Below are 27,044 nucleotides of genomic sequence, written 5' to 3' on the forward strand. Positions count from 1 at the left end.
AGCTTCCGGCACGGCCTTCGAACGCGGGACGCGGCAGTCATGGATCGCAACCCCTCGCCGCCGCCTCCGGGTCGCGACCAGGAGGAGGAGGAGGTGGCCGGTGGAGACTGCATAGGGAGCACGGTTTACAGCAAACACTGGCTCTTCGGCGTCCTCAGCGGACTCATCCAGGTGTGGAAACTCGCGCCACGCGTGGGCTCTTCCCACATCCCCCAGGCACCCGGGCTCCGCCTCTGGCGGCTCCTCCTGCCCCGGGAGCCGCCATCCCCACAAAGACCCCTCCCCAGGCGTGCGCTGCGGGACCTCGCTTGTTGCGTTTCGCCGGCCGCTGCGGACCCCAGAACTATCTGGGGCCCCTCGGGGTCTCTCGACACAAAGGGAAGTATAATGTTAGGGATGCTGGAATACTTGCGGTTCTATTGTAGTTTCGCAAGTTCTCCAAAAATACACGATCGTGTAACTGCATTGCTCGGGTTTTACTCCCCATCCCCACTGTCATTTCTGAAGCCCAGGTCCTTAGTTTATATATTTCATGGACTATAGTTGTAATATAATAAATGGTGATTTTAGGGTTATACAACTTTTATATAAAAAACGTGGCTTCTGACTAGGCGCGATGGGTCACGTCTGTAATGCCAACACTTTGGGAGGCCGAGGCGGAAGGATCGCTTGAGCCAGGAGTTCGAGACCAGCCTGGGCAACACAGAACTGGTTTCTACAAACTTAAAAAAAGTCGGTCGTGATGGTGCACACCTGTAGTCCCAGCTACTCAGGAGGCTGAGGCTGGAGGATCGTTTGAGCCTGGAGTTGGAGGCTGCAGTGAGCTGTGATCCAGCTACTGCACTCCAGGCTGGGGGACAGAGGGAGACCCTGTCTCAAAAAAACAAAAAACACAGCTTCATTACCCACTAGCTGCAGGTCACCTAACGGCTCAGAACCTCTATTTCTCTCTTAATTTCTATAAAATGGGATTATAATATTTATATTATTATATATAGGGTCATTGTGTAGGTTAAGTGAGATTATAATGGCCATAGAGTGCTTAGCATGGTGTTTGACTTATAGGAGGCTGTCAGTAAATGTGGGTTTTCTTCTCCCCATGTTTCCCTCATTGGTTCCTCTGCTTCTCTTCTCTATCCTCTCCAGTTAATTTTCTACACAGCTGCCAGAATAATCTTTAAAGACAGCGCTATTCATGACACTGCTTAGTTCCCTTTGCATAGGAGAAAAATGCATATTTCTTGAAGCTTGGGATCCAGGGCTGTTTATACATTTTCCAGCCTCATCTTCTCGTGATACACTATGTTCCATCAACAGCGAACTGTTCACCATCCCCAAACATGCTAGGCCCTCTCTCAACTCTGAACTCTTGTACTTTCCTCTGAATACTCACTTCTCTCCTTCTTCACATGACAAACTACTATTCTTCCTTTAAAATTTAGCTTAAATATCAACACCTAAGAGAAAGTTCCCCATCTTCTCCCAGGAATAGGTCATTGGTCCATCATTTTTGCTACCACAACTTTTTGTCCACAATTCATTTGAATCACTTTGCCTTTTTTTTTTCTTTTTTTTTTTTGAGACGGAGTCTCGCTCTGTCGCCCAGGCTGGAGTGCAGTGGCCGGATATCAGCTCACTGCAAGCTCCGCCTCCCGGGTTCACGCCATTCTCCTGCCTCAGCCTCCCCAGTAGCTGGGACTACAGGCGCCCGCCACCTCGCCTGGCTAGTTTTTTGTATTTTTTTTTAGTAGAGACGGGGTTTCACCGTGTTAGCCAGGATGGTCTCGATTTCCTGACCTCGTGATCTGCCCGTCTGGGCCTCCCAAAGTGCTGGGATTACAGGCTTGAGCCACCACGCCCTGCCCACTTTGCCTTTTCTAATATGACTATCCCTTTACATGTCTTTCCCCACTAGATCCTAAAAGTTAAAAAAAAAAAAAATCTTAAAAGTAAGGGATTATATCTAACTCGTCTTTGTATATCTACCCCAGTGCCTAGCAACAGTATTTACTTTGTGAATGTTGAAAGAATAGATCTACCCAAGGCACTAAGTTTTTAAAAGAAGATTTTTGCAAGAGAAGATACTTTGCTGGTAGCTTCTTTGTGTCTTCTAAACAATTATGGGTTATTATTAAAGTAAGTCCTCACTTAACATCAGTAGGTTCTTGGAAATTGTGACTTGAAGCAAAATTACTGATAATGAAACCAATTTTACATAGCTAATTGATATAAACAAGAGTTAAGTTCCTGTGGCATATTTCTGGACAGAAGAACATCACCAAACTTCTAAATGAGGACCCAAAACACGTCTAGTATTAAATATTGAAATAAATGTGAGCTATAAATACATTTAAGAAAGGTTAATAAACACAAGAACTATTTACCTAATTTTGGTGAGTTAGTGAGTGATGGTGGTTGTAGTGATTCTTTGATTATGTTAAATCAAGGAATAAATGTTTACAAAGCAAAAATGACCACCTCTTACTACCGTACAGTCCAAAAACAAAAAAATAAGGCAGGCTTACTGAGCACATTCCTACCACATAATTATTGTCGTACATCTCCATGATTATTGTCTTCTTTACAGATTTTTGTTTTATAATAATTTGTATTCATCCATTTCCCAACCCAATTGCTCTGGTTCAGAGTTGAGGGTGGCTGGAGCCTAAACCAGCAGCTCAAGGTGCAAGGCAGAAACCAGCCCTGGACAGGATGCCATCCCATCACAGGTACACACACACCCACACTCACTCAGATCGGGACCATTTAGACACACCAGTTATGCTAATGTGCAAATTTGGGGGATGTGGGAGGAAACTGAAGTATCTGGAACAGACTCATGCACACATGGGAAGAACATGCAAACTCCACACAGACAGTGGCCCTGGCCAGGAATCAAATATTTTTTTTCTCATCAACGTTACAAGGAAATGTTATTCGATCACCTGCTGTATTTGGGTGCCTGGTTAGTATTGTAGACAACTTTTATTCATGTTTTCTTTCTTTGTGTTTCTGAAGATTGTTAGCCCTGAAAACACCAAATCTAACTCAGATGATGAGGATCAGCAGACGGAGCTTGATGAAGAAATGGAGAATGAAATTTGCAGAGTATGGGATATGTCAATGGATGAGGTATGAGGCTGGAAACAAAACTCTGAAAAGACTGTTGGGTGAGGAGATGGTGGATGGATGTTTTAAAAACGGTTCAGTCCTTCACTCTGGGGAAAGGCTTTATCTCCTGTCTGTAATCACACTCATATATGATACAGGGAATGAGATCCTATGAGCTATAGTGCTAAACTTCTGTCTTTGAGGCTGGAGGATCTGAGCTCTCAATAGATTCGGACTAAATACATAGCTCTTATGAGTGTATTCCTACACACGTGGAGGCCAGGAAAGTTCTGATACTTACCTACCTAAAGAGAACTCTGGCCATATATTTGAGAGCAGGTTAGGAGTTAGAAGACCACTAATATACCATGATAGTATTAGAAGGAAAGGACAATAAATAATATGTCTATAGCTGCAATATTAATCATTGTTTTAATATCTGTATTTTATTCTATAGCTCAAAAGCATTTTCATGTATAGTATTCTATTTGATCTTCACAATAACCCTGTGATGTAGGTAGTACTCTTATTTTACAGTTAAGAAAATAGAGGCCAAAAGAGATTAAATGGCCTATGTGATCTCTCTTGTTTTATTGCCTGGACTTTTGCGGTAGCTTCCTGATTAAAATCCTTGTTTTAGTCTCTTTCACCTCCCTTCTGTCCTCTACATTGCCACCCCTGTTACCTTTTTTCCCAGAAATACGGACTTAATTGTACTCATTTTCTTAAAAATTGTCAATGGCTATTCATTGTTTCAGTCATTTTATTTAAAACTTTATTGAGGTATAATTAACACAAAAAAACCTGCCTATTGTTTTGAAGTATCATTGACACTGATAATTTTTTTTTTGGAGATGGAGTCTCTTATCACCCAGGCGGGAGTGCAGTGGTGCGATCTCAGCTCACTGCAACCTCCGCCTCCAGGGCTCAAGTGATTCTCCTGCCATGGCCTCCGGAGTAGCTGGGAGTACAGGCGTGCACCAATCCCGGCGAATTTTTGTATTTTTGGTAGAGACAGGGTTTCACCCTGTTGGCAAGGCTAGTCTCGAACTGCTGACCTCAAATGATCCACCCGCCTTGGCCTCCCAAAGTGCTGGGATTATAGGTGTGCGTCACCACACCCAGCCAATAAACTTTGACAATGTGTATGCAGATGAAACTGTCACTGTAATCGGGATAGAGAGCATATCCATCACCCCTAAAAGTTTCTTTATGGTCCTTGGTCCTCTCTTCCTCTTGCCTCTCCCTTCCTCCATCCTCTCCAGGCAACCGCTGATCTGCTTTTTGTCACTACAGATTAGTGTGTATTCTAGAGTTTTATATAAATGTGCTCATATTCTTTTTTTGGTCTGGCTCTTTTATGCGGCGTAATTTTGAGAATCATCCATGTTGTGTATATCAATGGCTTATTTTTTTTTATTGCTGAATCGTGTTCCATTATATGTATATACCACAATTTATTTTTTACCTGTTGATGAATGTTGGAGTTGTTTAAGGTTTATTACAGATAAAGCTGTTGTGAACTTTTGTATACAAGTGTGTATGGACATATACTTTTCTTTTCCTTGGATGAATACCTAGAGTGGTGTATTAGTCCATTCTCACGCTGCTATAGGGAAATACCTGAGATTGGGTAATTTATAAAGGAAAGAGGTTTAATTGACTCTCAGTTCAGCATGGCTGGGGAGGCCTCAGGAAACTTACAATCATGGCAGAAGGGGAAGGGGAAGCAGGCACCTTCTTCACATGGTGGCAGGAAGGAGAAGTGTGAGCAGGGGAAATGCCAGATGCTTATAAAACTATCAGATCTCATGAGACTCACTTATTATCATGAGAACAGCATGGGGGAAACCGCCCCCATGATTCACTTACCTCCACCTAGTCTTGCCCTTGATACATGCGGACAATGGGGATTGCAAATCAAGGTGAGATTTAGCAGGGAACACAGAGCCAAACCATATCAAGTGGCCTGACTGGATCATATGGTAAGTGTATGCTTAACTTTTTAAGAAACTTTCAAATTGTTTTCCTAAACAGTTTTTACCGTTTTACATAACCACAAGCAGTGTGTGAGACATAATTCCAGGTCCAGCTTCTCCTCATCCTCATCAACACTTAGTATGGTCAGTCTTCTTAATTTTAGCCATGCTAATAAGTGTGTAGTGATAGCTCATTGTGATTATAATTTGGACTTCCTTAATTCCTAATGATGAGTATCTTTTCATGTGTTTATTTGTACTCCGTGTATCTTTTTTGGTGACGTACCTGTTTGAATCTTCTGCCTGTTTTTTAATTATGTTGTTTTCTTACATTTTCTTCTAAAAGTTTTATAATTTTAGGTTTTACATAGAAATCTGTGATCCATTTTGAGTTGATTTTTGTATAGTGCATAGTGCAAGGATGGGTTGAAGTTTATTTTTTTTGCCTATGGATATTCAATTGTTCTAGTTCATTTGTTGAAAAGATGATCCTTTCTCCACTAATTGCTTTTGCATCTTTGTCAAAAATCTGTTGTCCACATACTTTATACTTTGAAATCTTTCTTTTTAAAGATAGACATCTAGCACTGTAAAATTTTCCCTAAATATTTATGCTTTACCAGTATTCCACAAATTCTGATATGCTGTGTTTACAATTTTTTTTGAGACAGAGTTGTGCTGTGTACTTTTTGTAGAGATGGGGTTTTGCCATGTTGGCCAGGCTGGTCTTGAACTCCTGGCCTCAAGTGATCTGCCTGCCCCGGCCTCCCAAAGTACTGGGATTACAGGCATGAGCCACCATGCCCACAGAAGTTCAGAATACTTTCTAATATTCTTTACTTGTTCTTTGGTTCATACATAAGATTCAAATATTTGGGAATGTTTCAGTTATCTTTCTGTTGCTATGGTCGTTGAACACTGAATCCTTTTAAATGTGTTGAGACTTGTTTTATAGCCCAGAATATGGTCTGTCCTTACCAATCTATCTTTGTCTTTACTTTGTCTTTACTATCACTTAAAAGACATGTTCACTTAAAAGACATGTTCACTTAAAAGACATGTTCACTTAGAAAGCATGTGTGTTCTGCTGTTGCTGGGTCGAGTATCTTATTACCAATGTCAGATCAGGTTGGTTGAGAGTATTGTTCAGATCTACTTTTCTACAATTATTGATAAATTATGGTTACATTTTTTAAAAAAGAAGTAAAACCTGTGTTTTAAATGAACTCTTAGGGTGAAAATCTCAGTTTTAAAATTGAGAAAACAGTGCTGCTGTTTGAAGGAGGTTATTGGTGCGGGGCAAAGTCATGTTCTTTGGCCTCCTTTTGCTCCCTTACAAGAGGTGCCCTTGAGGCACCACTCAGAACTAAGCTCTCCACTGACCGTTGAAGTCCCTGGTGCAAAGTCTCGTGAGTTTATATCTCAGCCTTGTCTCTTATTGCTCTGTAACCACGAATTCAGTGTGTGAGGACCAGAGACCTCCAGATAGATACTTCCTGCACTTTCACTTGTCCATGGGTACTTCATGCCTCTCTGTTTAGAATGGCTTCCAGCTGGCAAAATCCGTCTCACTGTTTATGGCCCAGCTTCAGTGTCACCTCTTCTGTGATGCCACCCCAGACACTCCAGTCAGAATTAACCTCTCTTATTTCAGTGTTCCCATAGAATTGCTTCACTCTTTTACATGTGTCCTCTGATGGATTTAAATTCTTTCTCATCAAAGCACAATGTCACCCCTTCTGAAATACCTTCTTCAATGTCATGTCTAAGGTAGCCCCCTTTATCTGGGTTTCTAGCACATACCATCTTATTTTCTTTGTAGCATTTAGAAATTGTGTAGTTCAATTGTTTATATATTTATTGTTTGTTCATTTCTTTAGAAAGAAAATTCCTTGGGACTGAGTCCTTATTTAGCTTGTTCACCGATGTGTTCCCAGAACCTAAAACAGTGCCTATTAGGTTTTTCAGAAAATATCTGGGGAGTAGTGAATGAATAGATGAATACCTGAGAGGTAGCATGTTGTGGTGGTTAAGAACATAGTCTCGCCGGGCGCAGTGGCTCAAGCCTGTAATCCCAGCACTTTGGGAGGCCGAGACAGGCGGATGACGAGGTCAGGAGATAGAGACCATCCTGGCTAACCCGGTGAAACCCCTTCTCTACTAAAAACACAAAAAACTAGCCGGGCGAGGTGGCGGGCGCCTGTAGTCCCAGCTACTGGGGAGGCTGAGGCAGGAGAATGGCGTAAACCCGAGAGGCGGAGCTTGCAGTGAGCTGCGATCCGGCCACTGCACTCCAGCCTGGGTGAAAAGCGAGACTCCGTCTCAAAAAAAAAAAAAAACAAAACAACAACAAAAAAACATAGTCTTGCTGGGTACTTGCCTATATTCCCAGTTATTTGGAAGGCTGAGGCAGGAGGATCACTTGAGCCTAGTAGTTGGAGGCTGCAGTGAGTTATGATAATGCCTGTGAATCTGTGAATAGCCACTGCTGCAGTATGGACAGGAAAGCAAGACCCCCATCTCTTTTAAAAAGCAAGACCATAGGCTCAAGTCAGACTCATGTGGGTTCAAATCCTAGCTTTGCTCTACTGAGACTGTATAATCTTGGGCAGGTTGCTGAACTTTTTAAACTTCAGTTTGCTTATGAGTGTAATGGGACTAATAATGTTAACTAGTTGATAGAGTTGTTTTGAGAATTAAATGAGATAGCATGCAAGCCACTTCACTGTGCCTGGCATTTAATACTTTTTCAATGAAGTTAATTTTATTACTGTTGGTATTGATATTGTTAGGCCACCCTTGTGCTACTCCAGGAATTACCATTAAAAATTTCTGCCTGTGACAAAGAATTGCCCACAGGACAGACAGCTTGATCACTTACAGTGAGTAGAATCTGCTGTTAGGACTTTCAGTTTAGAGTGTATCTTTGAAAATATCATTTTCTCCGGCCATGGTCTTTTAGTAAGTAGAGTGTGTCTCTCCCAGTCAATTGTCTGGCAGGTTACTGGTTTCAGTTGCTGTGGAGAATAATTGCCTCTCTCTTTGAGGTGTTCCAGGGCCCTTTAATGCATGCAGCTTATATTTTAAGTTAAAGCTTCTCAAATATACACCTCAAATTTAGTGAAAATCTGAAGCAATAGACAGCCAGAAACTTAATTTTATTTATATATTTTACATTGCAGATCCCCAAACAAACTGACTTAGCTTTTATGTCTTACATTCCTAGGTGAGATTTGGCCCATTTGGGGCCACATGTCCACTCACATGTCACCTGTATGTTATACCCCTTTAGGCACTGTGGCAGACTCTCTAGGAAGAAGTTATGAGGCTACCACAGTTACATTGTCATCAGAATTTTTGTTCTGTTGATGATTTTGAAAGCACAAGTTCTGGTTTTGGACAGGACCCTATAGCAGTTCTTGACTTCTTTCCCCTACTGTGTTTTAAGCTCTTGGAGGACAAGAAGGAATTTTGTTTTTGTTTGTGACAAAGTCTCACTCTGTTGCACAGGCTGGAGTGCAATGGCGATATCTCAGCTTACTGCAACCTGTGCCTCACGGGTTCAAGCAATCCTTCCACCTCAGCCTCCTGAGTAGCTGGGACTACAGATGGTATACCACCATGCCCCCCTAATTTTTGTATTTTCTGTAGAGATGGTGTTTCACTATGTTTGCTTAGGCTGGTCTCGAACTCCTGGGCTCAAGTGATCTGCCTGCCCTGGCCTCCCAAAGTATTAGGATTACAGGCATGAGCCACCTCTCCCAGCCAAGTTTTATTCTTTTATTCTCACTGTGTTGCCCAGGCTGGAGTACAGTGGCAAAGTCATGGCTCACTGCAACCTCAACCCCCCCAGGCTCAAGTGATCCTCCCACCTCAGCCTCCCAAGTAGCTGGGACTGCAGGCATGTGCCACCACACCTGGCTAATTTTTGTATTTTTGTGGATATGGGTTTTCACCATGTTTGCCCAAGCTGGTCTCAAACTCCTGGGCTCAAGTGATCCAACAACCTCAGCTTTCTAACCAGCCTCCCAAAGTGTTAGGATTACAGGTGTGAGCCACTGTGCCCAGCGTGTTGCTTTTTTCCCTTGTCCCCCACTTCTAGCTTAATACTTGATAGGTAATCACCAAATGTGTTTGAATGTGTTTAATGAGAATTCCTAGTGGGCAGAAACATTATTAAGGTAAATAGATTCGGGGCAGAAAAGAGTGGGATAATCCTCCGGAGTATTGTAGGCAGTTTAGATTTGTTTACAAAATTGTTCCATTGTCTGGGACCAGTTATCATAAAGACTCTCTAGTATCACTTTTGTCTGTTGACACAGTTCCTAAGCCTGTTTTTTTTTTTTTTTCCTTGTGTCTAAAATTCTAATTTTATTTTATTTTTTAATGTTTTTTGGAGACAGAGTCTTGCTCTGTCGCCCAGGCTGGAGTGCAATGGCGCAATCTCACCTCACTGCAACCTCCACCTCCCGGGTTCAAGCGATTCACCTGCCTCAGCCTCCTGAGTAGCTGGGACTACAGGTGCTCGCTGCCACACCCAGCTAGTTTTTTTGTATTTTTAGTAGAGACGGAGTTTCACCGTGTTGCCCAGGCTGGTCGTGAACTCCTGAGCTCAGGCACTCTGCCAGCCTTGGCCTCCCAAAGTGCTAGGATTGCAGGTGTGAGCCACTGCGCCTGGCCTAAAATTCTCATTTTAATATAGAATTTTATGGTTGCCTAAGCTTTGGGGTTTAGGGGAAGAATATTCAGTATCCACGCCAATAATCATTTTTCTTTTCAGGATGTGGCTTTATTTCTCCAAGAATTTAATGCTCCTGATATATTCATGGGAGTACTGGCCAAGTCCAAGTGTCCTCGATTAAGAGTAAGTATGTGCATTTCTAAAGCCTTCTTCTTTGAAGCAATAAGAACAGATAGTGCTGGATGGTCATTTATTTTTCTCACTTTGATTTTCTTACTGACTGTAAATCAACAAATCAGCCTGTAGATGTTAATTGAACATTGCCAGGTCCTAGGTAATTTGCTATTTAAATTTTTTTTATTTTATTTTTGAGACAGGGTCTCACTATGTCTCCAAGGCTTAGAGTACAGTGGCATGAGCACAGCTCACTGCAGTCTTGACTTCCTGGGCTCAAGGGACCCTCCCACCTCAGCCTCCCAAGTAACTGGGACTACAGGTGTAAGCCACCACACCCAGCTAATTTTCATTTTTATTTTGTGAAGACAGGGGTCTCCTTATGTTGCTCAGGGTGGTCTTGAACTCCTGGCCTCAAGTGATCCTCCCACCTTGGCCTCCCAAAGTGCTGGGATTATAAGCATGAGCTACATGCCTGTAATAATTTAAAATATTAAATTATTAATAATTTTAATAATTTAAAATTATTAGAATCATAGAATTATAGATTCAGGCTGGACCAGGGAAATTAGCACTTTCATTTAACAGCTGTGGAGACGAGTTAGGCATAACCACTGTTATGCTGCTAGTATGTATCAGAGCAAGGAGCAGAACCCGGGCCTCCCATGTTTCAGTGGATTGCTCTTTTTTACTGACAAAATCCACCATTGTTTGAAAACTATTCTAAACTCAGCCTGCTGCTCAAGACTTCTACTCTCTGAACCTAACTCATCTTTCCAGCATAAAATCTGGATAACCAGGTAACCCTTCTGATTTAGCCAGGCCTTTCTACTCCCTGTCTCACGCTGTCTCCGTGCCTCCCTTTGGGTGCCTTCTGTCCCCTCTTAGTATTTGCATCTGTTATTCACAGTGGTACTTTTCCTTCCACACCTTCCCAAGTAAGTAAGTAAGCTTTCAGTGGTCATTGCTGTTAGTAAACTGCCAAGAACAATAGATAAAGACTAAAGGAGAGGACTTTATATACTGTACAGTGTACTGTGCTTTATTGCCAATTAAATTGCCATGTGCTGTGCATACACGGATTAGTAAATATCTGTTCAATAATTATAATTATGAAAAACTGCTGTTTACTGAATACCTGGTCTTACTACCAAGAGGTATACTTTTAAAGAACTAGATCTTGGGTGAAGATACGTGTTCAGGTCACACAACTAGGAAAGAATGGAGCTGAGATTTCAGCCTAGGCCTGACTCCAGTATAACCACTGTACTGTATTTCCTCTCTTTCAGATTATAAAATGGAGAATTCCGTAGTGTGTTGTTACAAATTGAATGTTGAATTAAAATTCTTATTTAAGTAGAATGTTCTGTCTGAATTAGGGCCTGATTAACCATTTTTTCCTTGGTTCCTTATATTAATGTAAGATTTGACAATTATGCTATTTTTGTACTGAGTTTTTCTGTCTTAAATATATTTACTCACTACTAGTGTATAAAGAATAAGCTTATGTCAGGAATGGCACCTTTTAGGATTTAGTCATATTGTTGTATATATCCGCTGGCCACTGTCTGCTGCCACAGTGATTCTCAGCCTTGGCTGCATGTTAGAATCACCTGGGACATGGGCTGTCAAACTTAAGCATGTCCCCGCATCACTAATCGCCAAGCCCCCCTCCAGAGTTTCTAGTCCAGTAGGTCCAGGATTCCTAATATGTTCCCAGGTGACGCTGGTGCTCTGGAGCATTGCCAGACTCTGAGAAGCTTTGCCCTGGGGAACTTTTGAAAATCTTGAGTCAGGCCATACCCTAGATGAGTTAAAGCAGAATCTCCAAGTGTGAGACTTTGGCCAGCTTTTAAAGTTCCCCAGGTGATTCCAGTGAGCAGCCAAGACAGAAAAACTTGATCTTTGATTGGAAGTTCAGTTATTCCCTCTTTAGTTTATAAGGGAAATGTATGTGGTTTTTTCCTGCCCCTACTCACTCTTAATCTTTTCCCAACATTTGACCACCCACATTTTTTTGAAACTCCATTTCTGTAGCTCCTGTGTCATCTCACTGTCGTCTCTGACCTCTTGAGTCACTCCTCTCTCACCTTTCATTGGCTTTTTTCTTTCTTCCTTTTTTATACTGTCCCGAATATGGACTTTTTGTAAGGTGTAGGCCTGATCCTTTGCTCTCATTATATTCATTTTCCTAGTGAACTTATGTGTTTTCTTTACACCTTTAAGTTGCAACTCGCCTGTAGGAGCAAAGCCTTGACTTCCCTTCTGATAACTGATGTCACATCTCCAACTTTCTTCAGGCATTCTCTGCTTGCATGCTGTACAGTTGTCCCTTGGTATACATGGGGGATGGTTGCAAGACATTCCCCCACACTGAAATCCGCACATACTCAATTCTGCAGTCAGCTCTGTGGAACCTGTGTGTATGAAAAGTCAGCTCTGCATATTACGCAGGTTTTGCATCTTGAGGACACTGTATTTTCATTCCAAGTTTGGTTAGAAAAAATCCACCTCTAAGTGGACCCACACATTGAAACCTGTGTTGTTCAAGGGTCAGCTGTGCTCTCTAACCCTGAATTGTGTATGTCCTCAGTGATTTATGGTCACGCTTATCTGATCATAAAAGTCACCTGGTATATGCTGGGTAAACAATAGCTTTCCAGGCTGTACCCTGAAAATTATAATTCAGTAGATCTGAGATGAGATTTGGAAATCTGTATTTTTAACAAGCTCCCTGAGTGATTGTTACATTCCAGCCAGCTTGGAAACACCGTACCATCTGAACTCATTGTAGCCTTTTATGCACTTTCTTTTTTAGTTTTCCTGTCAATGGGACCAATATCACTGACTGAGAAAATGAGGCAACTTGAAAGCTAGGAGTCAGGTTCAGCTGCTTTCTCCCTCATCCTCACATTGGATTATTTTGCTTTCACCTTGAGAGTCTTCCTCAGCTTCATCCTTTTCCATGCCTGAGGGCCCTCCTCCTCTTGCGTCTTGATAACTGAGGTGCAGTTTGGAATAGTGGTTAAATGCTCAAGCTCTGGAGCTCTGCCATGTTCTAGTTGGAGATCTCAAGATCTTAGGCAAGTAGCTTAACTTCTCTGTGCCTTAGTTTCCTCATCTGAAAAAATGGGGATACTATTAGTACCTTTCACCCAAGTTATTATATGAAATTATACACGGAAAATGCTTAGAGTAATGCCTGGCCATAATGAGTGGTAATAAATGTTATTACATATTAATTAACTATTACTGAGATAGATTCTTAAATTCTTTTCAACTTCTTTTCCCTATGCACTAGTCTCCCCTTATCCTTGGGAGATACATTCCAAGGCCCCTAGTGCCTAAAACCAAGGATAGAACTGAACCCTATTTATAATATGCACAAATTTCCTTTTCCTTCTTCACAATTTCATGGATAGATTTGTTCTTAGAGATCCTAAGCAACCTCAGCATACATTTTTGTATGTTTTTCTTATGAAGTCAAGAACTTTCACCTTTTCATGTAAAGAAAGCACTTAATGGTGGCTCCTTGACATATCCAAATGGCCAGCATCGCTACTCTTGTGCTTTGGGGCCATTATTAAGTAAAATAAGGGTGACATGAACACAAGCCCTGTGAGATACCATGATGGTCGATCTGATAGCCAAATGGCTACTAAGTAACTAATGGGCAGGCAGCGTATACAGTGTGGATATGTTGAACAAAAGAATGAGTTACATCCCAGGTGAGACGGTGCAAGATTTCATCATGCTACTCAGAAAGGCATGCAATTTAAAACATGAATTGTTTATTTCTGGACCTTCCCATTTAGTACTTTTATACCAAGGTTGACCATGGGTAACTGATACCGTGGATAAAGAGGGGCTACACTAATTCATTATGCATTTTGCCACCAGAATAATCTTTCTAAGATACTGTTTCAGTATGTTGTCTCCCCTCCTTGAGCATCTTCATGATTCCAAATAACTTCCCAGATTAAATCTAATTCTTCAGCATGGCATTCAGAGCCCTTAATCTCAGTCCTTTATACCTGCGGTATTTACCTCATGCTGTTCACCCACTTTGTGCCACAACCGGAGTACTTTATTGTCTACCGTCTTCGCCACATACATGATTCCCTTCCTGCCTTTGCTGATACTGTCCCCTTATTTGAATGTCTGTCTTTTTGTTTGCGTATCTCAATACTATCAATCATTTAACACTTGTTTTATCGATAGGAGTTCTTCTTCCATAGCTCCTGCCTTTGCCCTTTCTTGTTCTTATGTCTTTCATCCCTTCTCAAATACTGTAAGCTTGTCAAAGTTAGGGTACAGGCAGTATATGTATTTCTTTATCCTGCCTCCCCCCTGCCTTACCCCAAAAGTTGGCTCAGTGAAAGTTTTTGTTCAAGTTGATATTTTTGTTTATGTCTTTCATCTCAGAGCCATTGTGACTTGTAAAATTTGATTTGGCAGGAAATCTGTGTGGGAATTTTAGGTAATATGGCCTGTTTCCAGGAGATATGTGTGTCCATCAGCAGTGATAAAAATCTTGGGTAAGTCTTATTATATAATCATGTTTTTAAACATATTCTTTTATATCCTTAAGGAAATTCGTCTTAGGAAAAGTAGCAAATCTGAAAGACAGTCTTTTCTTTGTCTTGATGAATACTCTCTAGGAACTTCATTGTGTGTTGATGGTAGCTAGGGGCTTCTTCAGGAGGTACTGAAATAATTCAGGATTTAAACCTGTTTTCTTCAGTAGCAAAGGAACCTGAATTGTCAGCTGGTGGCAGTAAGCCAGATAGGGGAAGAACCAGTGGGACAAAACTTGGAGATGGTGCAGCCAACTGGAATCCAAAACATTTTAGGTGCAGAGAATCCAGTGACTCAGCTGGAGTCTGCAGAAACTAGATTTGTTGAATAATGTCACCCTGAGAGCTCTGACTTAGAGGATAAGACTTGCCAACAAACTAGAAGATAAAGAGTTGCCTCTGTGATGAAAAGACTCAGATTTCTGCTTCGAGGCTACTTCTCTTCTCCATGTGTAAAGTTCTGGGCAGAAGGTTTTTTAACGGAGGAAACCCAAGTTTGGTTACTGTGTTCTGAGAACACCCTGAAATTATATGCTAAATTTTGTGGGTGTATTAGTTTTCTAGGCAAAGGGTTCATGGCTGTTAATCAGAATCTCAAAAAAATTTGTACCCAAATAGGTTAAGAAAACTGTTCTAGGCAGTTTTTGTCAGAGCTGGGGCCGTGAGGGTTTTATCACAGGATTCAAGTACCTGGGTTTCTCAGAAAGAGATAACTCCTAGTTGTGGAGGGACTTTAAGATCCTAGTTCAGAGTATTTATTCCTCAGTAATTTACAGTCATCCATGGAGCAAATGACTTAGGATTATGTTTGGTCTCTATAATGTTCTCTATCAAAACTCCAGGAATGAGAAATGTTAACAAATATTATAAATTCAAGTAAATGCTTATCTTAATATTAGTATGGTGCAAGTTATTTTGCTGATGGGATATAAATTTGTTGAACCACTTTAGAATAGTTGGGCGTTATCTGGTCACGTTGGAACATATGCATGTGCTGTGACCAGCTCATAGTGGGCATATATGGTAAGAGAAACTGTGCACATGTGCATCAGGATAACTCTTACAAATATTATAGGAGGATTACTTGAAATAGCCCCAAATTGGAATCAACGCAAATGGCCATCAGCAGTAGTCTGGAAAAATAAATTGTGTTATTTTCACACAATGGAGTACTCTGCAACAATCTGTCAAAGAATAACAGCTAAAGAAACAACATGGGTGGATCTTACATGTATAGTTTCCAGCAAATAAATGAAGACTCAAAAGAATAAGTATAATATAATTTATTTCATATGTTGTCTCCCCTCCTTGACCATCTTCATGAATCCGAATAACCTCCCAGATTATGTCTATTTATTCAGCATGTCCTCTTAATCCTTTTACCTGCAGTATAAAGCAACACCAAAATATATAAAATAATAAAACTATAGAGCAAAGTAAAGAAATAATTGCTGGAAAAATCAGAATGGTCATCATTTCTAGGTGGGAAAGAGAATTGTGATTTGGAATGGACACATGGTGACTACTGAGATGCAGCTCTGTTCTGTTTCTTGGAAACACGAGTGTTTGCTTTATAATTATTTATTAACTATAGATTTGTATCTTTTGGGCTTTTCTGAATACATGCTGTATTTCACAATAAAGATGTTAAAAAACTTAAATGAAAACTCGGATATTTTAAATGCAAGAAGTGAGGCATATCGGTTAACTTCTTTGTTTTTGTAGGCAGGTATTATTGCACTGTTTGTATGATTCAGACCCACCTACTCTGCTGGAAACAAGCAGGTATGCTTTTCCTTTTATGAATTCTATAAGGTTACTCATAAGAGTAGCTAAGAAAAAAAGCTAATTTTTTATTTTCGAATTTCCTTTACTGTTTTATTTTTTTTTGAAAAGTAGAAATTCAACCCACGTTTACCATGTAGGTTGTTGCTTACTTGCCTTTCCCAGGCAGAAGTGGCCAGTGTTTGGGTTGAAAGGATCCGGGAACATTCAGCGATTTATGATAGCATTTGCTTCATTATGTCAAGTTCAACAAATGGTAAGTCATCATGTAGTCTAGAAAAAAAAAAGTTTTAAATTTTATTTAATTTTTAGGAAACCATGTAACTATTTCTAGAAGTCACCTTTTTGAAAAAAGCCTTGGGTGCAAGGTAATAAAGTTTGTTAGTTTGAGACAGAATCTTGCTCTGTCACCCAGGTTGGAGTGCAGTAGTGTGATCATAGCCCACTACAGCCTCAAACTCCTAGGCTCAAGGTATCCTTCTGTTAATCTCCCCAATAGCTGGGACTATCGTTGTGCACCGCCATGCTCAGCTCATTTTAAAATTTTTTGTAGAGATGGAGTCTCACTTTCTTGCCCAGGCTGGTTTCGAACTCATGTGTTCAAGCAGTCATCTAGCCTTGGCCTCCCAAAAGTGTTGGGATTACAGGTGTAAGCCACCATGCCCAGCTTTTTGTTTGTTTTTTGGAGAAAGTTTTTTGATTGAAGATATAAAATTTCTTAAATTCCTGGGACACTGATGAATTCCTCATTTAAAAATGAGGAAAAATACGCAAATTTAAACATGTGAGATAAGTAAATCACCCTTTAGAATAAGTACTGCTTTGGCAAGGTTTGGTTTTGTTAGAATAGCTGTAGGAATTTTGCTTAACCCTATTGCTTTTAGCAATTTGTTTTTATTTCAATCTTTGTTTTATTCTCTGCAGTTGACTTGCTGGTGAAGGTGGGGGAGGTTGTAGACAAGCTCTTTGATTTGGATGAGAAACTAATGTTGGAATGGGTCAGAAATGGGGCTACTCAGCCTCTGGACCAACCCCAGGAAGAGTCTGAAGAGCAGCCAGTGTTTCGGCTCGTGCCCTGTATACTCGAAGCTGCCAAACAAGTACGGTAGGTGAGCTCTTTCGTGCAAAGTGCTCTGGGAAAATGCAATTGATAGAAGTATTCTCAGATATAAAAGTCTTCTTAGATTCCTTACAACAGAATAAAGTACACAGTCACTCCTTGTTACGTTAATTCACTACTAATATTTGTGATGCAACCTGTATGCTTTTTATAAGAATGATAGTGGTTACAAACTTCCTGTTACATTATCATTTAGCTATAGGCTGTTATTCAACATTAACTGTGGTTTCTGTCTTATCATATTTTATGTAATTTAAACCAAAGAGAAAACATTTTCTTGTGCTTTTACGTTGAACATTTAACAACTTCTTAATTAACGTTGCACATCTTTTTTTTTTTTGCTCCTTGTGTTTATATGCCAGTCTTCAATAAGTGACTGATTTTGGGACTCTGATGTCTTGTCAAGAGTGATTACTAAGCCTTATAGGTCATTAAAACTGTTTATTGCTAATCACTAGAAAATTAATTTTTAAATTGATCTGCTTAGTGATTTGCTTAGTGCATTCTTAGTGCTGAGTAAGCCACATCAAAACCTATTAATTTTGTGTCCTTTATCCAAGTGAGGATTAAATTCATCATCTTTCCCTAAACCTGCTTCATCAGTATTCTCAATCTCAGTAAATGATGTAATCACTGTCCTGTTTGGATAATATAGAAGAAATGGAGAAGCCATTACAGAATCTTTCCTGCCCCAGTATTTTCCCATTGTAGTCAACTCCCAACCCTTATTCCTGACTTTTTCTGGGATTCCATCCATGCCAGTCAAGCCATTATTGTCTCTCATCTGGAGAACTGCCACATTCTTTTACTTGAATTCGCTGCCTCTATGCTTGCTTTTCCCAAGCCTAGACTTTAAAGCTGTTTTTGCAAAGTACGTACTCGTCTCACTCTCATGCTTCAGTCTTTTCAGTTACCTTCCTTAGGATAAGGTCCAGAAAAAAACAAAAACAAACACAAACACAGCTTGGGTACTGTGTACATCACCGGGGTGATGGGACCATCCATATTCCCAAACCTCAGCACCATGCATGTAACAACCCCCAACATGTACCTTCTGAATCCAAAATATAAATAAATAAAATAGGGGGAAAAAGAATGAAATAAATGAAAAATTCTCAGAAAAATAAAGTGCAGCTTATAGGCCCAGTAGTACTATCCTTATTCCTTGTACTCTGCGTTTCAGTCATGTGAAGTTTGCTTCACTTCTTCAACTGAACCAGCTCTCTTGTCTCCAGGCCTTTGCACAGTATGTTTCCTCCACCTCACATACTTCTTTGCCCCTTCATGTTTCTGTGTAAACATCATTTTTCTTAAGGTACCTCCCCTGACCCTGCAAACTGAGTCTCCTTGCTATATAGTGGCTCCTAGCCCTATAGTGTTACATTCATACCACGTTATTGTAATTACCCCGCTAGCAATCTTCTTTCTTTTTAAAGTATAAACTTTATGAAGGTAGGGATAACATCTTATACATCTGTTTTCTCAACTCCTAACATAGTGCCTGAAATTTAATTTGTAAGTACTTAAATAAACATTTGCCAAACCATTGTTTTAATTGTTCACTGTCTTTTCACTTGCTTGGTTGAAGAACTAAGATTTTGAGTTTCCAAACTATTTAGATTTTTGAGAATCCAAATGGTTGATCATAAGAATTAGACTTATATGCTTTTAGTATTCTCAGCTAGGGGGCTAGGATAATCCTGAGACGTTTTCAGAACATCATTTTTGTTGATGCATGGTGCAGTGGACCTTACGTTCATACTATAAAAATCGCAGTCATTTTTTTGTTCTGATTATTCAAGCAAACCAAAATGATAAAGTATCAACTAGCAGGTTTCTGCATTGTTGCTTTTATGAGATAGAGCCAAAAAGATTTTTTTACTTCTTGTCCTGTGTGTGTTGATTATTTTATATAATGTTTATTTTTTGCTGTTTCCCCTATTAGAATATAAAAGCTCTAACGAGCACAGAGCCTTCGTTCCTTTCCTTGTTTTATCCTCAGCACCTTGAACAGTGGCTGGCAGAGTAATAGATATTTATTGAATGGATGAATGATTGGAATCCCCTGGACAGTAACGTTGATTCAGTGCTTTTACTTTTCCTGTTTAGTTCTGAAAATCCAGAATGGCTTGATGTTTACATGCATATTTTACAACTGCTTACTACAGTGGATGATGGAATTCAAGCAATTGGTAAGATGGTTTATCGGAAGCGCTACAGTTACTCATTTAATTGTTTGCTGATTTTAAAGTACTGCTTTATTTGTTGTCTTTATTAAGTACATTGTCCTGACACTGGAAAAGACATTTGGAATTTACTTTTTGACCTGGTCTGCCATGAATTCTGCCAGTCTGATGATCCACCCATCATTCTTCAAGAACAGAAAACAGTGCTAGCCTCTGTTTTTTCAGTGTTGTCTGCCATTTATGCCTCACAGACTGAGCAAGAGTATCTAAAGATAGAAAAAGGCAAGTACAATTTCCTAGGCTCATATTGTTTTTCATTTCATTGATTTCTCCCTTTTAAAAAACGCTTTCATTTCCCTAGTTATAAAAATATGCTAAACTTCAAAATTTATTTTATTATTGTATTTATTTACTTATTTTACTTTTTATTTATTTTTATTTTTTGGAAACAGAGTCTTGCTCTGCTGCCCAGGCTGGAGTGCGGTGGTACGATCTTGGCTCACTGAAACCTTTGCCTCCTGGATTCAAGTGATTCTCGTGCCTCAGCCTCCCAAGTAGCTAGGATTACAGCCACATACCACTGTGCCCAGCTAATTTTTGTATTGTTTCAGTAGAGACAGCGTTTCACCATGTTGGCCAGGCTGGGCTGGAACTCCTGAGCTCAGGTGATCCACCCGCCTCGGCCTCCCAGAGTGCTGGGATTACAGGTGTGAGCCACCCCGCCTGGCCTATTTACTTATTTTAAAGACAGAGTCTTATTTTGTCGCCCAGGCTATAGTGCCATGGCAGGATCATAGCTCACTGCAACCTTGAATTCCTGGGCTCAGGTGATTGTCTCACCTCAGCCTTCTGAGTAGCTGGTACTACAGCCACATGACACCACACCTGGCTAGTTTTTAAATTTTTTATAGAGACAGGGTCTCACAATCTTGCCCAGGCTTGTCACAAACTCCTGGGCTCAAATGACCCTCCTGCCTTGCCTTCCAGAGTGCTGGGATTACAGGCATGAGCCTCAGCACCCTGCCTAAAAATTGATAAAAAATATCAAGGAAACATGATGTCTGTAATCTTATCATCCAACACATGCACATATATTTAATTCTGCTTTTTAGCCGACATTTCATTTAGAAATATAAAATGAATATTTTCCTATGTAAACACATAGTCTTTCACAGAATGATTTTTATGACCACAATTAAATTCATGATTCATTTAGAATTTATTCTGGTGTCACATGTGAAGTGTGACTTTAATTCTTTTTTCCCCCTTTAATAACTTTGGTACTAGTGGTATCAATTTCTTTTCCAGAGGGCTACCCAGTTATCTCAACATCATTTAGTGAGTAATCCAGCTTACCCACACTGATTTGAAATTTCATCATTATTTTTTAAATTCCCCTATATATTCTATTCAGTTCCATTACTATGTTCATATATTAGTAGCCATAGTGTTTTTAAATATTAAGGTTTTATGTTTTAATACTTAATAAGGCGAATTCCTCTTCATTCTAAGTTTTCAGAATGTTTTTAACTATTCTTATCACTAACTTTAAGTTCCAAAAACAAAAACTTTCTGATATTTTTATTGACATCGTGTTAACTTTATAGAATATCTAAGAATATGTTATGCCCTTTCATTTGTTCAGGTCTTTTGTGTGTCCCTCAGTAATGGTTTCTTCATATAGATCTTGGATATTTCTTACTAGTTTCATTCCTAGATATTTTATCTTTTGGGTTTACTATTGTCTATGACATATTTTCTTCCACTGATTATTGTTGTTGGAATATATGAAGGCTATTGATTTCTGTATATTAACTTTGCATCCTGTAACCTTACCAGATTCTTACTATTTTTAGTAGTCATTCCAGTAATAATCTTTGGGCTTTATGTGATAGTGCTTTGGCTTAAATTAGATATATTTTATCACTTGTCTATCTCTGGTTTATTCTTATCTTTCTGGGTTGCCTAGAATCTCTGGTGTAAAATAATAGCGATGGTAGAAAACATCCTTACCTTCTTCCTGATTTTATTAGAAATAATCCTAGAGTTCCACTGTTAAGCATTATTGGGTATAAGATACATGTTTTACAACCAGGTGCGGTGTCTCACACCTATAATCCCAGCACTTTGGGTGGCTGAGGTGGGCAGATTACCTGAGGTCAGGAGTTCAAAGTCAGCCTGGCTAACATGGTGAAACCCTGTCTCTGCTAAAAATACAAAAATTAGCCAGGTTTGGTGGCATGCGCCTGTAATCTCAGCTACTCGGAAGGCTGAGGCAGGAGATTTGCTTGAACCTGGGAGGCAGAGGCTGCAGTGAGTCGAAATGACGCCTTTGCACTCCAGCCTGGGCAACAGAACAAGACTCTGCACCCCCTTGCCCCCCTAAAAATAAGATATATATCTTACCATTTAAGGAAATATTAATCTGTTTCTATTTTATTAAGACTTTTTAATAAAAAAAGAATATTGAACATTTTAAAGATCTTCATTTATGAATATGTTACCTCATTGAGAAGGTGGCATTGAGTACAGTCCTTAGGGAGAGAATGGAGGAGTCATGTGCATACTTGGGGAGAAGAACATTCCAGACAGAGGGAATAGAAAGTGTAAAAGCCCTCAACCAGAAGTATGCCTGGTATATTTGAGGGGGAACAGTGAGATTCCATGTGGCTGGGGTGGATTTAGCAAAGTAGCACATGGAGCCAAAGAGGTAGAGTATGGAGGGCCTAATTTTGCCTTTTCCTCTAAATGAGGTAGGGAATCATGGTGAGTTTTAAGCAGAAGTTGAATACACATGAGCTGACTTTAATAGGCTGCTGTTTTGATGAGAAATGTAGGAATCTGGTACAAAAGGGAGATGAGTTAGGAGGCTTTTAGAGATTCTTGATAATTAACTCATAGCAAGAAATGTTATAATTTGGACCAAGATGTTAACAGTGGTAGTGGTAGAAAACTCTCGTGAGCTAATTTTTGTATACTTTTTGTAAAGACACGGTTTCGCCATGTTGCTCAGGCTGGTCTCGAACTCCTGGGCTCAAGCTACCCGCCCATCTTGGCCTCTCAAAGTGCTGAGATTGCAAGCATGAGCTACCACCCCTGGCCTCCTAGGCTCATTTGATTGCTGAGTCTTCATTGCTTTAGTTCTCAACTCAATGTCACCTTGTCAGAGAGCTTGCCCTGCTAGACTGCTATATTCCTCTTTTATTTCCTTCATAGAACCTAACCAAAACCTAAAATAGTCTATTATATTTACTTATTTGAAAGTATAAAAATGTAAGCCTCTTACAGGCTGACATCTTGCTGATGTTACCACTGTATCTGTAGTACCCAAAATAATAATGTCTAGCACTAATTCAATACATATGAATGAAAAACCAAACTTAACTGGCCAATTCAATGTTTCTTGATTTTTTATACAGTAGATCTTCCTCTAATTGACAGCCTCATTCGGGTCTTACAAAATATGGAACAGTGTCAGAAAAAACCAGAGAACTCGGCAGAGTCTAACACAGGAGAAACTAAAAAGACTGATTTAACCCAAGATGATTTCCACTTGAAAATCTTAAAGGATATTTTATGTGAATTTCTTTCTAATATTTTTCAGGCATTAACAAAGGTAGGAAAGAAGTATTGATGATGTCATGAACAAAAGAAAGTGTGGGTTGCTTAACTCTCCAACTTTATTACTGTTTTTTTAATATGAAAGTAATATATATTTTGGGAAAATAAAGTAAAATCTTAATATCACCATGAGTTTATAATCTTAAAAACCGCTAGCTGATGTGGTTTGGTATATTTATGTATGACAAACATATGCATATGTTTGCATGCATGTATTTTTATAAATGCATTTTTCCTATACTTTAACCCAGCATATGCAATTTTTATAGACTACTGTTTTCCCTTAACACTATATTATAAGCATTTTTCTTGATTCTAGATGAAAGACTTTTTACTGAGAGCCAGTTTAAACCTAATTTACCAAATAATCAGTTTTCAAAATTTACTGCAAACTTCTCTTAAGGAATATTCTCCCTGAATATGTTCAGTGGTTATTAACATTCCTCCTTTGACCATATTTTTTTCTATCCATATATTTGGAAAGAAATATATTATGAATATGTTATGAATATGTTGTATCATGAATATAAAATGCTACAAATATAGGTGTGAAGAATATATTTATTCATACCCACTGAATTTTTTAAAGAGTATTCCTTAAGAAGTTTCTCTTGGCCAGGCGCCCATAATCCCAGCACTTGGGAGGCTGAGGCAGGTGGATCACTTGAGCCCAGGAGTTTGAGACCAGTTTGGGCAACATGGCAAAACCTCATCTCTACAAAAAATACAAAAATTAGCCGGGTATGGTGGCACATGCCTGTGATCCCAGCTACTTGGGAGGCAGGGATGGAAGGATTGCACTCCAACCTGAGTGACAAAGTGAGACCCTATCTCAAAAAACAAAATGAAACAAAAGGTTTCTCTTATTCTGGTGATTTTTTTTTTATTAGTTGTCTTGCTTCCCTTTTCCCTATTTGTATTTTCCAGATTTGGGGTTATTACCTCAGCAGGTTTTACAGAATTTAAATTACTGGATTCAACATTATAAATGTGAAGATGGCTAAGGCATAATGGCCATATTTTGTCAAAATACTATTTACATGTGAAATGTTGGTTTTTCCTTGACCCTTATTATTGGGTATTATAATTTTTATGTCAAAGTTCAGGTAATAAATTATGTCTTATTTTGATTTGCATTTTTAAATTAATGAGATTGAAATATTTGGATGTCGTATATTTTGTTTCCTACTTTTTTATAATTTATCCATTTTGATTATAAATTTATCCATTTATAATTTATCCATTTGATTTAATTGGATAATTTTTAATTATTGGATAATTAAATAATTATTAATTGGATAATTAATTGGATAATAATTTTTAATTATCCAATTAAAATTTATCCTTTTTTATAATTTATCCATTTGTATGAATTTCTTGGGTAATAATGCATCTTTTCCATATTTATCACATGTATTTTTTCCCATTCTTTGCTGTTGCTTTTGTTTTTTGGAGCACCTACTTTTAAGTAGTAGGAACATCAAAGAAAGGTGAGCTGAGGATACACTAGGGCTATGTCATGCAAATTTTTATATGCCATGTTTAGGGGATTTGGACTTAATCTTGAAGAAACTGAGGAGCTACTAAAGATTTTTTTTCTTTTAAGCACCAAGTGATAAGATCAATTTAGAAAGATTACTCCAAAAGCAATAGAGAGGAAGGAGTAGAGAGAGTTGAGGCTGGAGGGCAGGAGATCAACTAACAGGCTCTTGCGGTTGGTAATCTTCAAGAATAATCTGAAAAAGGATGGCAGCCTAAACAATGGAAGTTTGAATGGAGAGGAGGGATGGGATAAGAGAGATTTGGTAGAATAGAATTGAGCACTTGCCGGGAGGGGTCAGCAGGAGAGGGGAGGGAAAAGTCTTCACTGTGTTCCAAGTTTGTAGTTTGTGTAGCAGGGTGGATGGTGGTGTCCTTCACTAAAATAAAGACGACAGTGGAGAACACGTTTGGGTTACATAAGCCTCCTTGATGTCGGTGGGTTCAGTTGGGACATTTGAAATGCCTATGAAGTCAGGAGGGAATTGAATATCCTAATTTGTTTTTATTCACTAGTTAAAGCTTGAAAAAATTTCCCTTTTTTGACATTAAATGTTGTTGTTTTAGGAGACGGTGGCTCAGGGAGTAAAGGAAGGCCAATTGAGCAAACAGAAGTGTTCCTCTGCATTTCAAAACCTTCTTCCTTTCTATAGCCCTGTGGTGAGTATGGGTAAATGTATAGGCGGCCAAGTTTTGTAGGATTACTAAATGTTTTCAAGTAAGCACTTGATTTCGAAGTCATTGTCAAAAATTATAGTATATACAATTTATATGACTTAATGCCTTTGTCAGATAGATGACTGCTGGAAACAGAAAACCAAATACCATATGTTCTCACTTAGAAGTGGGAGCTAAAACCATTGGATACCATGGACATAAAAATGGGAAAAGTAGACACTGGGGACTACAGGAGGAGGGGGAAAAAGAGAGGGAGGGCAAGGGCTGAAAAACTACCTATTGGGTACTAAGCTCACTGCCTGGGTGACAGGTTCATCTGTGCCTCAAACTTCAGCATCATGTGATATACCTTTGTACCAAACCTGCACATAGAAACATTTAGATCCCCCTGAGTCTACAATAAAGGTTGGGGGAAAAAAGGATGACTACTGGAAAATTTGTACTACTATTGGGAGTAACAATTCTAAGAGGAAAAATTCAGCTCTGAATCTATAGTACTCCTTTCTGTTATGAAGTAGGTAGCATCTGTATTAAACCAAAATCAGATTCTTGGGAATAGGCAGTAGGTTTTTATGGTTCTTCAAATGACATCACATTTCCTACCATTAGAATCAGATTTCACAATAAGAACTTTTTCGGGAAAATGAAGGACAGAATGTGGGAACAGACTGTAAAGAGGAGGCAGGGGGAGAAGTACTAGCTTAAGGGTAAAACGGAATGGGAAAGAATAGTCATTTCCTTGAGAATGATTTAGAAGACTGCTTAGGAAGTACTGTTACTGTCATCTGGAGATCTGCCAGCATTTCTTTTCCATTGGACCATTTAGAAACCACAGGTAGAGCAATCAGTACCTTAAACCACGTTTTTCTCTTCTGTGTTTGATTTTGTTTGTTTGACTCATAGGTGGAAGATTTTATTAAAATCCTACGTGAAGTTGATAAGGTGCTTGCTGATGACTTGGAAAAAAGCTTCCCAAGTTTGAAGGTTCAGACTTAAAACCTGAATTGGAATTACTTCTGCATAAGAAATAAACTTTATTTTTCTCACTGACAGTTGAAATTGACTTATTGGAAATATTAGCTAAAGCCCTATTAGACCGTAATTGTCTGGTGTTATGTTTTTCTGTCCTAGACTTGTCTCACTTTTTTTGACTTTGGAATCTGGAGTTTCACCCCTGTCACCCCTCTTTTTATATTATGTGATATTTATCATTCTCAGTTGAGGAAAACAAAAATGTAAGCTTATCATTGAGGTTCTTAGGATATGTGAGAGATCAGTGTCGCTTTTCTTCCTAGCTGTTAATTTGGTTTTTGTTTTGTTTTGTTTTGTTTTTTGAGATGGAGTCTCACTCTGTTGCTCAGGCTAGAGTGCAGTGGTGTGATCTCGACTCACTGCAAGCTCCACCTCCTGGGTTCACGCCATTTTCCTGCCTCAGTCTCCCGAGTAACTGGGACCACAGGTGCCCGCCACCACACCCGGCTAATTTTTTGTATTTTTAGTAGAGACGGAGTTTCACCATGTTAGCCAGGATAGTCTCTATCTCCTGACCTTGTGATCTGCCCACCTTGGCCTCCCAAAGTGCTGGGATTACAG

At 39.4% G+C, this 27,044-nt stretch overlaps 1 protein-coding gene across 3 annotated transcripts; it reads left to right on the top strand.

Annotated features, from left to right (window-relative positions):
• SAAL1 (serum amyloid A like 1) lies at positions 1-26,503 on the top strand. Of its 3 annotated transcripts, none has more exons than XM_001087433.5 (12): positions 1-171; positions 3,019-3,132; positions 9,871-9,954; positions 14,404-14,483; positions 16,248-16,307; positions 16,448-16,563; positions 17,232-17,412; positions 19,537-19,619; positions 19,707-19,895; positions 23,033-23,229; positions 25,341-25,433; positions 26,355-26,503. In XM_001087433.5, the coding sequence occupies exons 1-12, from the start codon at positions 40-42 to the stop codon at positions 26,445-26,447; spliced, it is 1,422 nt and encodes a 473-aa protein (XP_001087433.3). In that variant the 5' UTR covers positions 1-39; the 3' UTR covers positions 26,448-26,503. The 3 variants fall into 3 exon arrangements, with proteins under 3 accessions (XP_001087433.3, XP_014970181.3, XP_028689412.2); XM_015114695.3 differs by having other exon boundaries at positions 23,036-23,229; XM_028833579.2 differs by lacking the exon at positions 19,707-19,895.
• Positions 26,504-27,044: the final 541 nt, after the last annotated feature.

This window comes from Macaca mulatta, chromosome 14, assembly GCF_049350105.2.
Source record: "Macaca mulatta isolate MMU2019108-1 chromosome 14, T2T-MMU8v2.0, whole genome shotgun sequence".
Lineage (NCBI taxonomy): Eukaryota > Metazoa > Chordata > Mammalia > Primates > Cercopithecidae > Macaca > Macaca mulatta.

What these genes read in the sequence shown, in the direction of transcription:
- SAAL1 (XM_001087433.5), top strand. Translation starts at nt 40, where the DNA reads ATGGATCGCAACCCCTCGCCGCCGCCTCCGGGTCGCGACCAGGAGGAG. An exon ending in ACTCTGCTGGAAACAAGCAG is followed by an intron (nt 16,308 to 16,447) that starts GTATGCTTTTCC and finishes TTTACCATGTAG; the next exon opens with GTTGTTGCTTACTTGCCTTT. An exon ending in TTTTTCAGGCATTAACAAAG is followed by an intron (nt 23,230 to 25,340) that starts GTAGGAAAGAAG and finishes TTGTTGTTTTAG; the next exon opens with GAGACGGTGGCTCAGGGAGT.